This window comes from Macrobrachium rosenbergii, chromosome 57, assembly GCF_040412425.1.
Source record: "Macrobrachium rosenbergii isolate ZJJX-2024 chromosome 57, ASM4041242v1, whole genome shotgun sequence".
Taxonomy (NCBI): Eukaryota; Metazoa; Arthropoda; class Malacostraca; order Decapoda; family Palaemonidae; genus Macrobrachium; species Macrobrachium rosenbergii.
The window spans coordinates 4,104,811-4,122,305 of NC_089797.1; the positions used below are offsets into that span (position 1 = coordinate 4,104,811).

The following is a 17,495-nucleotide window of genomic DNA, read 5'->3' on the forward strand; positions in this document are numbered from 1 at the left end:
TGATAATGCAACAGCTGCCCCCTTTTTTTTTATCCCCCATACTTATTGAAGTTGCCTGTTTTTCTCTAGGTTCTCCAGTACTCTATAATAAATACTGAACTGTCTATACTGATTAGTGACAGAAATGAGCCAGTATTGAATTTCATTTGTCGAGCTTCATTTCCTTATGTCAGGCCTCTCATAGACTGTGGCACATCAGCAACTTTACCAAAGTATTTTGGTTTATTGATGAAGAGTCATTTGTAACACTTTCCAACCTGTTGTGTTTTTGGTTCATTACTGTCATGTGATCGACATCTGAGGTTGAAGTTCAGAAGGGATACCTCTTCAAAATAAGAGTGAACTAACTCATATGGCAGTGCTGGAAAATTAATATTTTAGGTAATTCTCCAGTAGTGATGACTTCCAATAAACATGCCACAGTTGACCGATTTGGGACCATCTCTAGTACTGAAACTTTAGATGTAGACCTACTTTTTTCAGTAACACCTGACCTTAGCAGGCTTATGCATCTACCAGCTACCCTATTGTGATTTTTTCCCAATGCTACCATTTTAGACGTGATACATTTGTAGATATATCTTATAGTGAATGTTAAGCATAAAATACAAATTAGTTTAGATTAGGAACTGTGTGGAATTACTGTTAATTTTAATATAACTGGAAAATCTTCTAGTGCAGGCTATAACCTAGGGGATTTGTTAATTAACACACTTTGTTACTTAACAGGAAGGCAAGACTCCCAAAACATGTCTTCAGTTGAGGTGCTACTGTATATGCATTATCCCTGGTGCAATAAGGGCCACCAGTCATTTGAACTTCCCTTGTATGGTCATGCACATAAAGTAATAGAGTTTTGGTTAGTGAAGTTGACCATTTAAACTGAACCTCATTTATGTTCCATGAGTGTTCCAAGCAATGCCTCTATTGGGGAAAAAATTTTTCTTTACATCAGTTGTGGTAAGCCTTAAATTCCTAGCATATTTAAGAAAGCTCCGAGATGATTCTCAACCACTTCTAAGAGACCAGAAATCAGTAAGATGAGGGGTCCAGAGTACTGTACTACACTAAATCAATTTAGTTCCAGAATATTGTAGTAATTAAGAAAGCTCTGAGGTGATTCTCAACCACTTCTAAGAGACCAGAAATCAATAAGATGAGAGTTTCAGGGTACTGTACTACACTAAGTTAATTTACTCCCAGAGTATTGTAGTAAGCACTTACACTAAATTAATTTATCGAGTGTTAAACACTATTCTGGCCAAGACTAAGTGTAAGAGAATTCTTCGTGATTGGATGGTCTGTCTTATGGAGCCCTTGGTGTTCCATGAGAGTGTAACTCCTTTGAGAATGAACAGCAGCTACCAAAAACAGGTTTTTCCTATGTCAAAACCTGTCATATATCCTGTTGCAGTTGCCTAGAAAGTTTATCATCAAGAACTCTAAATGTTTATACATTAATGTTTTATCTCTACAGTATTGTGAATTACTTTTACAGCACCCAAGTAGGTCAAATAATCAGAATGGTATGGCTGAAGTACATATGGTAGATTTTCAGGTCTTTTGACATTTCATCAAAAACAAAAACACTGAGGATACAAAACAACATAAATGAAATATCAATATATTGCTGCCAGAGCAAGCTATAATAAAATATTCAACACATAAAACACAAAAAGATTACATATACAATATGTTTAATAAAATACACACAATACATTGCAAACTAAGTGATGCATTTGATTAGAATTTCCATAATCCTAACACATGGTTCAGTACTCCAAGGATAGTCAGGTGAGAAGGTACATTAGCCTTGGTGGCATCAACAGAAGTATATTACACTGGAAAAATAACAAAGCATATTCCGAGAAGCAAATTTCCACGCTAACTAAACATCATTATATACAGATCAGTAAAATTATGACTTACTTAAAAGGAATGTCCATTACCTTTGTTGTACCAAATGCAGATCTACATCAATCAAAATATCGTAACTCAGAATCATGAGGGAATTTACCAGACAGGTTAACATTTCTTGATGCAATCATTATCAAGACAAAAGTAATGCAAACAGTATCACAGTTATATAAGGAATTGTTCCAAATGTAATCAATAAAACACACTACATCAATATAATATGCTGTTTGCAAAGGCTTGTAAGATCACAATACAGTAAGGGAGATTCAACTCCTCCAGATGACGAATTCTCTAACCAACACAACGTACAGTAATTGAAAGTGACCGAATATAAATTTTAATAAATGCAACTAAAGACACTGTCAAGTACATATTATTTAAGTTTTCTCATACCATCCAAGGCATGAGAGCTACCAGACCAATGTGCACAAGACTCTGAACTATTCCACACGCTTCTATGAATTCAATTCTGGGGCTAAAAGAAACATCCAATGGGGCCTAAAATTCAAGGGTTGTACATTCAAAATATGCTACAAATGATGACCTCTTTGAATTCTTATAACTTTGGGACTTCAGTTATTCACAATTACTCTATCCTTTATCAAAATTACACTTAATTCTTACAAAATCTCATATAAATTCAAAATCTTTTTTTTTTTACAGACCATACTTCTACACACAACAGTTTCATTACTAAAACACAACCTTTAATCAATACTCTCCAAGTTACAAAGACCTTTCTCAATCATTGTCACAATGTGAGTTAAAATGTAAAGTTATTCAAGACTACTTTTGGGCTAAGACGTAATGTATCATCCAGTAATCCAAATCACATTTGTGGCAAACCGTCGGTCTTTTCCCAGTCTCAGACGATGGGATTAACATCTTCATCTTCATTATCAACCATGCTAAAGTCTCGTCCGCTCCTGCCGAACGGACGAAACCGAGGAAGACGATCGCACATCCCAGAGAGTAAGCCAAATTTGTAGTGCAGGGCAACTAAAGTAGACACCACGAAAAGAAGGAAAAAAAGAAGGGCTAACCCTAAGCCTAGAGCCCAGTGACTCTTGGAAGGTTCTGTAACAGAAAACAAAAACATAATAAGAGTAACTAAACTACACTGCTATTCAAGCTCACTATAATATGTCCTGCCTTAAATTGAATCATGTTCTATTCATAATACATCTTAAGCATAGAAATGCCGCCACATGCTCCTTTACATAATAAAAGCAACAAATCACATTTCTATACAATCACATGGTTTTCTACAGTCCCCACTTTTTAATGTAAATAGCCTCCCTTCACTTGCTCAACCACAATCGCAGAATGAAAATAAATGCACCACAGGGTTGTGAATACTTCAGACCAATGATGAGTTAAACTTGTGACAAAGTAGAAATACAAAATATATTACTTAATGTTTTGTTACTTTAGTTTACAAACTTACAACAACTTGACATAAAATAAACAGCATAAAGATATGTACTCCCACAGATTTAAAGTCATGGTGTTGCAAGGTACAATGGTGGTGGTGGACCTTTGCATTTCCTTCATGAGAATCTGAGAATGATTTTCATAGGAGTTAAACCCAAAGCTTTTGTAATAGAGTCCTTAATGAAGAGAGATTTATGCACCTTCCAAGACTGTACCATAAATTATCCTATTGATCAACACTCAGTGAAGACCCATCCCTGACCAACTCTGTGAAAAATCCTTAGAAGTGAGAGGACAAGAAGTATTTGTACATAAGATTTCTCTTCAATAGGAGGTTTGAGTTATTTAAGTTGGTCTGATGACCTGGAACTTGACCACTTGGTTATTCAGTACCTCAAAAAGAGGTAAGAAAGGAGTATGCTACAGGAAAGAACTCTGCCCTACCCCTCAAAGTATGCTACCTATAGATTACAGTTTTTGACAGTTCCATAAATGCGATGAGAATTACGTCACCCTAAAGGAAGAAACTCTGAATTCATGGAACAGTGGCTGAAATTGCAAGTTTTGAAGAAAATTAGTTTTTCCTATATATATAAACATGAAGCTGTTGAAAAGGAGCCTGTGCCAAGCAATGTGACAGAGATTATTCCAGTTCCTGTCACAGAGGAAGAAGTGTTAGGTTAACCTTCAAACAGGGAATCCTTTTAATCTCAAAAGAACCAACGATAACACAACCAGACCTGGGTACACTAGCTCAGAAGGTAGCAATATTAACACAACTAAACCCTTAAAAACTGGTGCTGCCCTGCAACACTTCCCTTACTAACACTTAGATTTTGGTCAGGTCCAAAAATTCATCATATGCAGATCACACTGGCTGGTTATGGACATGGCCATTTTTCTCTTTTATTGCTTGCTCTGAAATTATATTAAAGTTGGTTTTGGTATCATTTTGAAGCTGAATGCCCAAAAATGGAAATATAACAAAAGGAAAAAGTCAGAATGATAAGAAGTTTGTCGAAACCTTTTGGACGATATCATCACAATCTCTAAGAATGGGAACAGGATAACATCTTCACAAACATGACCAGTACAAAGTTGATAATTCAACAAATCACGTTGAATGAAGGAAAGACATGGACATCCCGGTTGTTACATGGGTACTGAATGGCATCCTCAAGCACAACCCACAGCAACAGTATGCAAGAAAAGAATACTGAGACCTTCTTCCTTTAGCCACATGGCAGACAAATCATCACCAGTGGTCACCAATTCTTGAGGAGCCTTTCTGCCATGTATGGATGTAGGTGGGCCTGACAACTGAACTGGTCTGCCACTGCATTTTGATGGCCTAAGATGTAGCTGGCAAACCACCTGCTTGTGCACCTGCCTGAATGCATGAAATCATCCCCTATGACACAATCCAAATTGGAACATGGAGCTTCCATCCTGAACAGGGTCTGAAGGACAAACTTGTTCAGAGGAGAGAGACCGCTGACTGGTCTCCAGCCCTGGTTAACTCTTCCCCCCCCAAGAAAAGTAGATTGTAGAAACCTGGAAAGCAGTATTCCCTGACTTTTAGCAGGTCTTTCTCCACTACTACCCATACTTTATAAAACAAAGAGAGATTTGGACAGCCCTGGAGAATAGACTAGGAATGAGATTGGTTGAGAAGAAATGGGAGTGTCAGTCCTTGAAAGGTAACCTGTAACCATCCCAAAAGTCACAGACTAATATAGTACAACAAAATTAGGAAGAGACTCTGGCCATTGATTTGAGTCAAAGCGCTGATGCCATACATGTCACTATCCACTACCAGATGTTTATCTTTATTACAAGATACATTGAGAAATGGGTGGCATCAGACACACATACTCTCACGCTAAAGTTTATTTAATTTTTAAATCATCATCATTATTTTCAATTAAAATTTAAACCTAGAAACATGGTACTATATATGTTTTGACAAACGCAGCCACCCCGAAAGGCTTGGCTGCAGAGTTAAGTTTGCAGAACATAGAACTTGGCAAGTGTCAGAACACCTTTTTTCCATCACTGCTTCAACTTCATTCTTTGGAAAGAGCAAGGAATAACCATGCAATGATCTTTGAGAACCAAATTAACTAGCTTTCTGCCAAAGCTTGTCTCCACAATAAATGCTGAACGACATCACATCTCAAGACCAGGAGAAGACACCACCACCATTTGCATCACAAGTGAAACCAAGGTCAAAAGGAAAGCCAAAGTTGCCAACAGTGAGGCAAGTAAAAAATAAAATGAAAGCAAATCAATCTCATAAACAACAGCCACGATAACGAGTCCAGCTGCAGTAATGTCTTTACAGCGGCATGGGTAAAGGAAAAGTTGATGCCAACAGCCAACTGAATGGGTGGTGAATACATCTTTCCAGTTGATGTTACAGGTTAACTACCTTGCTGTTGAACTTCAAAATCAGACCAACTTTCACCAAAACTATATCCACACAGGAGACTAATGTGCTTGGAAACTTTGGGGGACAACTCTCATTCTCTTTTAAAGTGTAGTCGTTCTTTAACTGTTTTAATTCTTTTCTACATGTATGTATTGTTCCCAACTGACTACAGGGTCGAAAATTATATTATTTCATGGTAATACTATTATCTTTTTCTGTCTTTGGTGTTTTTACTTGAAAATCAGTACTGTTACACAAATTTTACTACTAAATTATAACTATAACGTATACGAGTATACAGTATAACTAACAAACCTATTTAGCAATTATTTTTCCAGGGGGGAAAATGGTATTGTGATAACAAAAATCTCAACACTTTATACAACTTACACCAACTAATAATTAACTAATAAATTCATATTTTTATGACAACAGGATCTGTAACACTAAAATAATAAGTGCAGTAATCTTACCAGGAGGGGGTTTAGGAGCCTCACATTTGTGTGTGTTCGGATTTTCATCAAACCCAGTACGACAAGCGCAAACGCTGTCATCCGGGTTGTCACCAACCATACATATCTCGTTTTCATCACAAGTATCAAGAGATTTTGGTTTACATTTCTGAAACGAACAATATCTCATTAAATAATCGCTTAGTATCAGATGTCATGAAGTGAAAATTTTAAGTCTTAGTTTAGTAAAATCCACCAGAGTTTGATTTTGTACCCCACCAACAGTCAGTTTCCACTGAAGTTCATTACGTGAACATTTTGCAGCAAACGTTCTTGACAAGAATACCCAGATTTAGGTTTTAACTGCAGACATCTAAACTGCTGTAAGCCATTTGTACAGACTACTGTATAACACTTTGGACTTAACATTCTTTTGTAGGTGCAGTGACTAAAAATCTAAATTTCATGAATGAAATTAATTTTTCCATATACATACTGTTTTTTGATAGCTATAACCTTAGTAATTAAATCATTCAGTTCTATATTACATAAAGTTCACATACTGGATGTACTTGTATATGCACCAATCTGCACTACATGCAAAAGTTCACATACTGCATGTACTTGTATATGCACCAATCTGCATTGCATGCAATAATGTGAACAAAATCCCACAGGTGTGAATGGACGTGCCGAGCTAAGAATGAACTTCGTACCACTAGCTGCAGGTGGTACAGCCTTGAAGTAAACACACCAATATGTTCCATTTGGTAAGTGTTCAAATTACTTTCCTAGATTGTATAGTACTACAGTCATGCATGTTTTATTGAATGCACTTGTCGTCTTGCATGTTTATTGTTTTGCAATCATTATTCTATGGTAAATTGTACACTTTGTACATTACTGCAATTTAATGTACAGTATACTGTATGTGTTGTACTGTACATAGACAATGTAAAGATTATTGGCTTAGTGAACATGAAGTTCGCTAGTGTCTTACTTGAATATGCACTACTGTTCAACATTACTAGTACTCTGGTCATTGTGTTTTCATTTTTTGTTGTACATACTTGTACATATACAGTATTAATTTTACGGTTACATGCATTACACACAATACAATACTGTGCTGTACTGTGGATGTCTTATATTTGATGGTATATAGTAGCTAACTGATCATGAATACATAGTAAAGTGGGCTAGGCTACTACATCAGAGTTCTTGAATGACACTTTGCTTTTAGTGTCATAATTTTGGCTGTTTTATGTTTACTATACACTTCATTTAAAATGACATGTTTAATATACACTTCATTTAAAACGACAGCATGAATTATTCTTATTTATTTGGATTTTATTCAGTTTATTAAATTAGTGTATATATATTTTTATAGGCATGCCAGGTTCAGGGTAAGCTTTTTGGGTTGCCTAGAGGTAGCAGTCTAGACTAGCCCAGCCATTTTTCATTTTGTACACTTTCCAGTAATAAGACATGTTTACTATTGAATAAAATATTAAGAAAATGGAATTCTGTTTGGTGCCAACATTCCATTATCTCTCTCTTATTATTGATACAGTAATGGAAAATGTCTCTTAAGACAAAATACATAGAAAATAGGCCATTAAGGAAAACTATAGTCTCCTGAACTTGAGGGTTGCTTTTATACGAGATCTATTAACAGTTCAAGAGATGATGAATTTATCCTTTCCGAAAATTATTCTTAGTAATTATTATTATTATTATTCAGAACATGAACCCTTCACATGGAACAAGCTCACAGAGGCCACCGACTTGAAATTCAAGCTTCCACAGAATATGGTGTCCATTTGAAAGTAGTAGCAAAAGGTAATAGGAAATACAGAAAGAGGAGCTCAGTTTTAAAAAAGAAAAAATAAATTAAATTAATAAATAAATAGATGAAAATGTGAATTATTAACCCTTTCGCTGCACAGGACTGATCTCAGTCATTAAAGGAGCTTTTGTCTATATTCTAGCGATAAATGGCAACATATGATTTCCATCAGTAACTATGAAAATGCCAGCAGGGAGGGCAATTTCCATCGATAGTGAAGTAGTACACAGGTTTTTACTTGGAAATGACCATAATAGTTGTAGACCTGAACTATCAGATAGGTTCTGATAGTGACAGTAGTGAATATGGTGATGCTTATTGTATCACAGTTGTAGGCAAACCTAACTTTAGGTAAGTTTTTTAAGCAAGTTCTATCAGAGATGATATGAATCAGAGGAAATAGCAGAGGAGGAAGCAGATTTATCAAGCACCAGAGGTGATGTGAGTAAACAAAGAAAACATGAATAAATTTGCAAATGGAAGACCATTGAAGATTCAGTGCTTCAAAAAATCAGTACGCTGAAACTTTTATTTGAGATGAAAGTCACATTTTCCATAGGTTGCCAGGTCTGTTTGATTTTTTTTTAGTTTTTCCAGATGAAATTTCTATTCAATAGCAAGCATTCAAGGTTTGTAATAAAGATTGTTAAACTGAATAATAAAAATCATGTTAGTTTACTCCGTCATTTGAATTGAGAGGTATAACACTGAAATGAATTACTAATAGAAGCCATATAATTCAATATTTGAATAATTACCTACATATTATTTGCATATGTTATCACTCTATTATAATAAAACATTATAACATAATACCGTACTACATATATAATAAAACATTATAATAACATAATAACGTAGTACAATAAAGAAAATAAACTATCGAAGTACAAATATAAAAGGAAGAAAATTAGTCAGTTATAAGATTAGCACGACACAGGTCTCGTCACTAGTGGTGATAAAAGGCTTGCAGCAAAAGGGTTAAAATACAAGAAATTATTAATGTTTAGTGATGCATTGCATCTTCGTGTGAACTTTTGAAGTTCCAGTTGCACACAACATCCTCAGGGGGACTGTTCCATAGTCTAATGGTGTGAGGAATAAAGGACCTCAGGAACTCAGAAGTTTGACAGTGAGGCACGTTTACAACATGTTGGTGCTGCTGTTCAACAAATCTGGTTCCTCCAAGTCCTAACTGCTAATGTTAGGAAACTGAAACATACCACCATGAACCATTCTATCTAAATGAGATAAACCTCTAGCAAAAACAGACACCCATACTGAAGAACAATGTTAATTATTAGCAATTAAGGCTTCTTCTTACATTAATAGGGATTAGAAATCATCACTGCACGTGCAAATGGCCAAGAGTACACAAACAGTAAAGTCATAAGACCAAAATTTCATAAAACATCAAACAGATCATTAAAATAGCATCAGCAGGTCACCTTTTGTGGCCTCTGAGCCCAAATAAAACCCAGTATACAGGCATTTCTAGTGTTTCAGACAAAACACGAATGATTTGTACACATTAGATGACATATTTGAAACTGTGTACTTGGTAGATCAATTGTTTATTTTGTATACAAGATATGTTTTAAATATCCAGTTTGGGAAGTGTTTTTGACACATTAGAAATAACTGGTAGCATACTGTTATTATAAGCATATTTTGATTGGTAAACAAAGCATTGGATAACTAGCATTTGATTGCTGAGCTTCATAAGATGAGCTTACAGTATTGTACAGTGTTTGGTAACATTGAAGATTTATCATTCATAACTAGACAAAGTAAATTTAATTCATATGCAGTAATTTCTGCATTTTCTGTCAGGTGCTAGGAGTTTACAGTTTATTACTAAGTATCAACTATTTTAAACTTGAGACTAATTCACAAAACATCCTAAACAACATAAATCATTGTTGATTAGACTCAAATGTATCACGTACTTGCATGTTATAAGTGTTTCTGAAGTCTTTCATGTGAAATACACAAATCATTTGTGTTTTGGGAGTTTCAGCAGACTGCAATAAACCTGTCTTCTAAGACACAACAAAAATTACACCACTACTCTGCAACTTAGTGAAATTTCTTTTAACATCAATGTTGTCCACAGTTGACATTTTATAAAATTATAGATTTAATTTTGGACCATCATGCCTGACGTGTAAGTAAACAGTGACATGTGTGCTTGATAGTTATAGAGCCTCGTAACCATTAAAATAGTTCTTTTTGTAGTTTATAAAGATAGCCTCACAACCTTGAAAAGTTATATACGTAATTAAAAATAGTACCTCACAACCACAAAAATAGTTATTTTAATAATTAAAAATATTAGCTCACAACCTCAAAAATAGGCATTTTTGTAATTAAAATATTACCCCACAACCACAGAAATAGTTATTTTTGTAATTAAAAATATTACTTCAAAACCAAGAAAATAGTTATTTTTATAATTAAAAATATTACCTCTCAACCACAAAAATAGTAATTTTTGTCATTAAAATTATACCCGACAGCCACGGAAATAATTATTTTTGTCGTTAAAAATGTTACCTCACAACATCGAAAATGGCCGTTTTCATAATTAAAAGTGTGGCCTCACAACCCCAAAGTAGTAATTTTCATAATTGAAAGTTTCCATAAAATCCGTGAAAATTGTTATTTTCGTAATTATAAATGTCCCCTAAATCTGTGGAGGTGGTTGGTCTGTGTTCAGAAACTGGCCTACCCGTATATCTTTCAGTTTAGGAAGGACCACAGTGGGAAACTTGGCTTCCAGGTGACTTGAGGAATTAATCTGGTCATTACTGTAAAGAATTTAACTGTCAAGTCAGCTTGATTGGTCAAATTTTCATGTCAGTTTGAATTCTGATGTCAGAGTCCAATAAAATTCTGAGGGGGTCCAGAGGCACAAACCCCCCCTCTACCCCTGGCTAAGTTAGTTCACAGCATCCTAGGTTAGGTTAGGTAAAGGTAAATCTGGTCAGGTTATATTCCTCTGAAATGCCTAGATTAATACAGTAGTCCTGACCCCTTACTCAGCATTTGCTTAAAAAATATGTCCCATTGATCGAGCTACCTGTATTTTTAAACTGTTCTAAATTAATGTGTCCTAACCTGACTAGTTCAGGGTTACACAAGAGTAGGCTAGTTCAACTTGAGTTTTGAGTAGGCTAGTCTATCATGGGATATATAGCAGCAGGTTAAAGGCCAGACCAGCATAAACACCGCTTGCAAAACCAAGCAGGCACGTAACCTGCTCTAGAAGAAGCAGGCTGGCTCAGCATCCTAAGGTTAATTACCCATCGGTGGAGTGGGCACCACCTGAGGCCTCTTCCACGCCCTTACCTTGCCGACCGTACACGATGAAGGCACCAACTGAATCAACATCAAGATCACCAGCGTTAAATTGGCCCTGTTGGACATTTTCCTGGACGTCCAGCCCCTCGAACACTGAAACGGCCACATCGCTAACAACAACGTCTCCTCCAGCCAAAAGCGTTTCATAGCACCTCGTGCCCACACCCCCACCGCCGCCTAATGCTCGAGTCCCTTCTCCTCATTCACGAACTGGGCATCATCCTCCATGGGGCAGGGCGAACCATGAATGAGGGAGCGTTTAATAATCGAGTTCACTTGGCCAAGATTATCTTCTTCCTCTTTCCAAGGGACCTTCCTTTCTTGTTTACGTGATGACACCCAGAGAAAACGAAGGCTCTCCTCCACAGAAAGTCGACCGCCGTCAGTGCGAGTGACAAGGGAAACTGCGCTAGTTGGTGTCGTAACTTTCGCTCTTTTATTTCTCAAGGTCGTAGGGGTCTCTGGCAGGCGACGGCCTCTTCGGTTGCTTTATGGTTTAAAAAAAATGTACTTTCCTTCATACTGAATCATAATTTCGCTATCAGAGAAGGTATTATAAGTGCCAAGAATCTTGACTTCTGAACAGGTGTCACAGAGTAATTTTGATGAACGGGATTTCAAACTTGGAGCCCTTCATGTAAGGAGTACCACAGGGTTCCATTTTAGAGCTAATGTTATTTTATTTTTTCATACGTTCGTGACCTACTAGACGCTTTTAATGTCTTTGTTTACCAGTTTGCAGAAGACACCAAATTCTTTTCTGGAAGTAATTATACAAACAATTATTATGAAATCCAGAGGGACTTGAACAGACTCCCGGATATCTAGTGAATGTCACCTCTCCAGTTTAGCTAAGAGGTTACACGAACGTTATATGCAGCAGAAATTAAGGACGTGAACATAACGGACTGTATGAAGAGATATTAGGGTCCGTTTGAGGGGCCATTGCTGACCTTGTTTGTAGGTTTTAAGAACAGTAAATAATAAACATTTTGATGTAATGTGTGAAATATTAAATCGTTGTGCTATTCGTGTTTTGTTGTGCTATTCGTGTTTTGTTTTTCTCGATATATGTACATAATATCACATTACTTTTAGCAGTTCAAATAATATAGTAAAACAGAAAAATATATGAATAAAATGCCTTACACGACGTTGTCAGATAAAAAAAAAACTTTCTTTTTTCCCATTATTAATAAATGTTTTCGATTTCTTATCCAAGTTTTAACGAAAGCCCTTCACTTTTAATTACGTCTTCGATTATCGCCAGGTGGTAATTACTCCGAGTTAATTAGCAATTACGTTTATAGACAGTCTAGGACATTTAATTGTGTCGCATATTTGATTAAGAGCTTAACAAACTAAGACTGGCGGAAGGTTTTCCGGGAAATAGTAACCTTCTCCTTATCTCAGAGCAACTTTGAGGTTTTCCTTCAGTTTCTCCCATAGGGCTTGCACGTCTCTTAACCTCATTTATTTACTGAATCTTTCTATCTTGCTGTTCAGCCACTCCAACAACTCCCTTTTTTTTTCAGTGTCTTAAACGCGGATTGGCTTACAGTGTGTTCCAGTACTTGGTTTAAGAGCCTTAATTTCGAATTACAAACGGAAGGTGTGGAGATACTTACTGCATACAACGTACTGATAATAACCATCTCCCTCTCTTTATGAATGTATGTATATATATTCATACATAATTTACAGAGAGAGGGAGTGAGAGTTATTATCAGTAAGTGTTGTGTAAATATCTCCATGCCTTCCGTTTGTGCTTTGGGAAACCCCTTCTCTGTTGGCTTCCAGACTTCATCAGTTCGTCTCTCTCTCTCTCTCTCTCTCTCTCTCTCTCTCTCTCTCTCTCTCTCTCTCTCTCTGTGTGTGTGTGTGTGTGTGTGTGTCTTTTAACGTTAACGAAGAATTTGCAAGTTTAAATACAGTACCACCTCGATTCATATATAATATACATGATCATGTACATTTTTCTTTAGGTAAAGTAAAATACGTGTCTGGGCCAATGAAGATATTGTACACATATCCTGAAGATGAGGACACCGTGATTATATACATACACAACCGGGAAAATGATTTATTTGCTGTTATCCAAACTTACACAGAATCACTGATAATTTCAGAGGTCACTCATGTGAGTAATTCCTAACGAAATAAACTACACGTGACTGAGTAATTGCTCACTAGAAACGAATCTATCATTCGTTTAGAGCCAGCTCTCCCAAAACGCTTTCATTCGTTTAATGCCGTTATAAATACCGCCAGTGGTTTGTCTTACATTTTTCATTCTTGATTATTTTGGGTGTCTATGCTGTAATGTTGTTATACGTTTTTTGACCACAGAAATACCCATAGGTTAAAGTCATTACATTTCTTGTGGTCTGTACTGAACTATGACTCAAGGAAATATAGATATTCATTTTTTTTTATTGTGCTTCCATATAGGTCAAAGCACATATCTTTTATTACTTCGTTTTTATATCTTAACCAGGATTCTGTCACCTCTGTTACGGGCAGATTTTTACAAGCAAGAGCCCGTGCTGGGATACCATAAAAATCTAACAACAACGATGTCAGTAATGACGTCTTCACTGCTTTCAGTTAGTTCTCTGATTTCATAGTTTCAGTTTCATGCTTTTTTGAATATAAGGAAAAACGATTTACAATATTCCAAGTTTGTTTTTTTTTTTATGTCCAGACACATTTCTGTTAAAGTGAAATATTTATTGTGAATGCTCATTTCAGTTGGTTTGCTTATAGAGCACAAATTTTTATACAGAATATAATTTTTCCCAGTGAGGTGTTTGCTAGTTTTATCTAGCCAGGGTTTTTTTATCAGTAAATAAAGATGATGTTTAATAGCTTCTACGAAATAGATTTTACTAATTTTCTGCTGGGTTGATTTCTTGAATTTTACTGTTTTTTGGTAACTACAACAATTCTGCAGGACATTTGCTAAATACTCGTATGGTTGTTGAAATCTTTTGTTCCTAGTCATCAGTCGCTTATTCCTTTGCACTTTCTAATAAGAAAGTCGAGATAATCATTCAGCTCTGCAGTTAGCATCCAGTAGTAGTCCCCAGTCTAGACAGCCAGCGGTTCCTGGGCCAATATCATTTGCCAGCAACTGCTCCATATCTTTCTTATATATTTAAACTTCACCAAAGTGTTGTTTGTTTAAAGATGTTCAGTTTAGTGTCTGTGAGGGCTCTGCGTAGCACTACATTCTCGTAGACTGCAGCCACGACCTCATTTGGGACATGTTGGTTTCCGCCAATGATTGCCAGTGGGACATTCACTCTGTACTATCACTTTGTCATTTCGCATTCCCACGTCCTCTTTGCTTTGTGGGGGAGCATTTGAGGACATCTTCGTACTTCTTGCCTTCGATTTTTCCTAGGTAGCAGATCTCTTAAAATTATCTTATTTGCTCACGTAAGTAGGCTGTTGGTCTTGCCCTGTTTAGTCTGTGGTGCTCTTCATCATCATCATCATCATCATCCTGTGGGATATTGGTCATCAAAATCGTATGGGTCGTCTTCGTCGTCTTCCCGTCGTCGTCAGCGACCATCTTGAACTTATCTTGTTCACATAATCTATTATCTACTGTAGCTCTGGGCAGTTTGTGATATTTCTCTCAGAAAATTCCTGATTTGCACAGCTTTCAGTAATGTCACGTTTTGCTGACAATGTTTTGACTTTTATTCTGCGACCTGAGCAGTAGGTTTGGCAAATCTGGATGGACTGTCGTGTTCTTGGCCTCAATTTTATCCGTGTAACAAACTGCTTCTAGTTTGGGAGACATACTTTTTATAAATTTTTAGTTTGTCTCATAAAACCTTCGAGTTCGTCGTATGCATCATAAAAACGAACGCAGTACAAGTCAGGGAAGCGATGCCTTCATTTGTAAGTCTTTGGCAATACTCGCTGCGTAATTTGAATAGTCACATGACGGTGATTGTGGTGCGGGGATGCAGTGGTAGGATGCAAGATGATGTGAAGATTCTATGTGAAGATATGAAGTACAGTATACTGTAGGTGGGGTATATCACCATACGCTGATATAGAATTCATAGAACAAGGAGTCGTTTCCTTAATGCAGTGCTTTTGCCAGGACATGCAACTTTCCCCACGTATCCACCTTCAACCTGTCTTGGAAAGAGAGATGGCAATTGAGCTTTACGGAGACTGGCGCCATCTAGCAAATGGTTTAGAAACTAAAACTAATAACTGACATTATTAAAGACAGACGTACATCAACATATTTGTGGCGCTCTCCCATGTAGATTACTATCTGCAAGATATTCTGACATTAAATGCTTATGTATAGCAAACTGAGAAACAAATGTTGCACCTAAGTATATTTTTATAAAGGCGATAAGATGCAGTTTGCGCAGATGAGACATTTGTTCTCTGCGCAGAACCGGGGACGAATTTCTCTTTTCGTACTCTGAAGACGTAGACTAGATTCATAATTCACGAATCACCTTCCCGGAAAATATTCAGGATCTCGTAAGGAGACCAGGGACAATATTTTCTTTATGATATGACAGATGCCTAAATCATATGTCATTATAACTAGACTCCCCGCCAGCCAAGCTCTGATTCTTAGTATTACTGAAAGACCCAATAATATTTTCTTAAACGACCAAAGGTTGCTTAGGAGGTATATTTGTTGCAGAAAAGTTTGACGGTAAATGCTTATGTATCGTCAAATGATATACAAATTATATACCTAAATGTATTTATTTTTATAATAGCTGTGAGGTAGAGAGAGAGACGGAAAACATTGAACAAATAATCGAGTTTTGACGAAAGGGGAAAACCCCAAAGTGAATCGGGTTTAGTTTGCTTTCGCGGTAGAATCCGAAGATGTCCGGTTGTTACCGATTTTGTGGCCTTAGTATACCTAATCCTGCATAATTGGAAGATACCGGTTTTGCCCTATGAGAGAGAGAGAGAGAGAGAGAGAGAGAGAGAGAGAGAGAGAGAGAGAGAGAGAGAGAGAGAGAGAGATTATTGATGAGGCCTTCTCATTCCTTAATTGTATGATGGTAATTATTCTCTCTCTCTCTCTGGTAATTCTCTCTCTCTCTCTCTCTCTCTCTCTCTCTCTCCACAGATGCGACCCACGATTATCGATCAGTAACGAGGTACATGATTCATTACTTAGATCAACAGAAGCCGTTTGGGTTTTTTAGGGCATGCGCCCAGACCCTTCCTTTCCTCGCCCGGTTTAGGGATCGAGCGGGTGATGCTTCAGTTAATTTTGAAAGAAGTAAAGAAGGCCATCTTGAACTTCTTAAATGCAGAAGCGATGTCTCTTACATCGAAGAAGACATTATATGTTTAAACGCAAAAGTGGCACGGATGTCACCATGGTAAAATGGAAGCGGGTGTTCGCCGGTGATAATCACTGTACCTTTCCAACTTAAATACCCAGCCCTGTGTTCGAGCGAGCCCTCAGTCACTCTGGTGCCCGCATGCCCCAATTATGGCACGGCTTCCCTGACCAGTGGGGGTCTTCATTCAGCCTGTGCTTTCTCTTTTACTATTAACGATCTGACTTCTTTTTTTTTTTTCCGAACTACGTTTATCTCTGGTCGTCCGTCTTTCTCGTCAGCATTTCTGGTGGGTCTTTGATGTCCTCGAGTTTTCTCTTCTGGAAGAGTTGTATGTTTAAAGAATTCACAGTCAAATGGATGTGGTTCCTTCACATTATGTCATGTGCATACGAGAGGCCTTTCGCATGAATTTGTTTTCGTTAGGAGGAGGTCTTCTCGTCAACGTGTATGTGAAATGTTTGGAAAACATCCTACATAGTAGCTTATGTTCGGAACATCCCTTTCACTGAAGCATGGATGATTGTATGATATCATTCGTGCAAATGTCATCTCGCAACAAAATTGTCGTGGCATATGTTAACATATCCTATCAAGTTCGAAGTGTCAAATTCTTTAAAAGGAAATAAATGAAAAATCTCCTTCTAATCAAACGAAGTGTATATCCATATATTTACCTTTATCGTGGTGGGTAGGAA

At 36.8% G+C, this 17,495-nt stretch overlaps 1 protein-coding gene and 1 long non-coding RNA gene across 2 annotated transcripts in view; one reads left to right on the plus strand and one right to left on the minus strand.

Moving 5' to 3' along the window:
* Nucleotides 1-17,495, plus strand: part of LOC136836967 (uncharacterized) — an 82,575-nt gene that overhangs the window by 7,223 nt on the left and 57,857 nt on the right. Inside the window, exon 3 of the long non-coding RNA XR_010852518.1 lies at nucleotides 6,912-7,004. This is a non-coding gene — a long non-coding RNA (uncharacterized lncRNA). The remainder of the gene's footprint in view (nucleotides 1-6,911; nucleotides 7,005-17,495) is intronic.
* Nucleotides 1,611-12,285, minus strand: LOC136836966 (uncharacterized). The gene is made up of 3 exons (XM_067101502.1): nucleotides 11,438-12,285; nucleotides 6,256-6,403; nucleotides 1,611-2,994 (listed from the first exon to the last, which is right to left on the minus strand). Exons 1-3 carry the CDS (start codon nucleotides 11,594-11,596, stop codon nucleotides 2,783-2,785), a joined length of 519 nt encoding a protein of 172 aa, XP_066957603.1. The 5' UTR covers nucleotides 11,597-12,285; the 3' UTR covers nucleotides 1,611-2,782.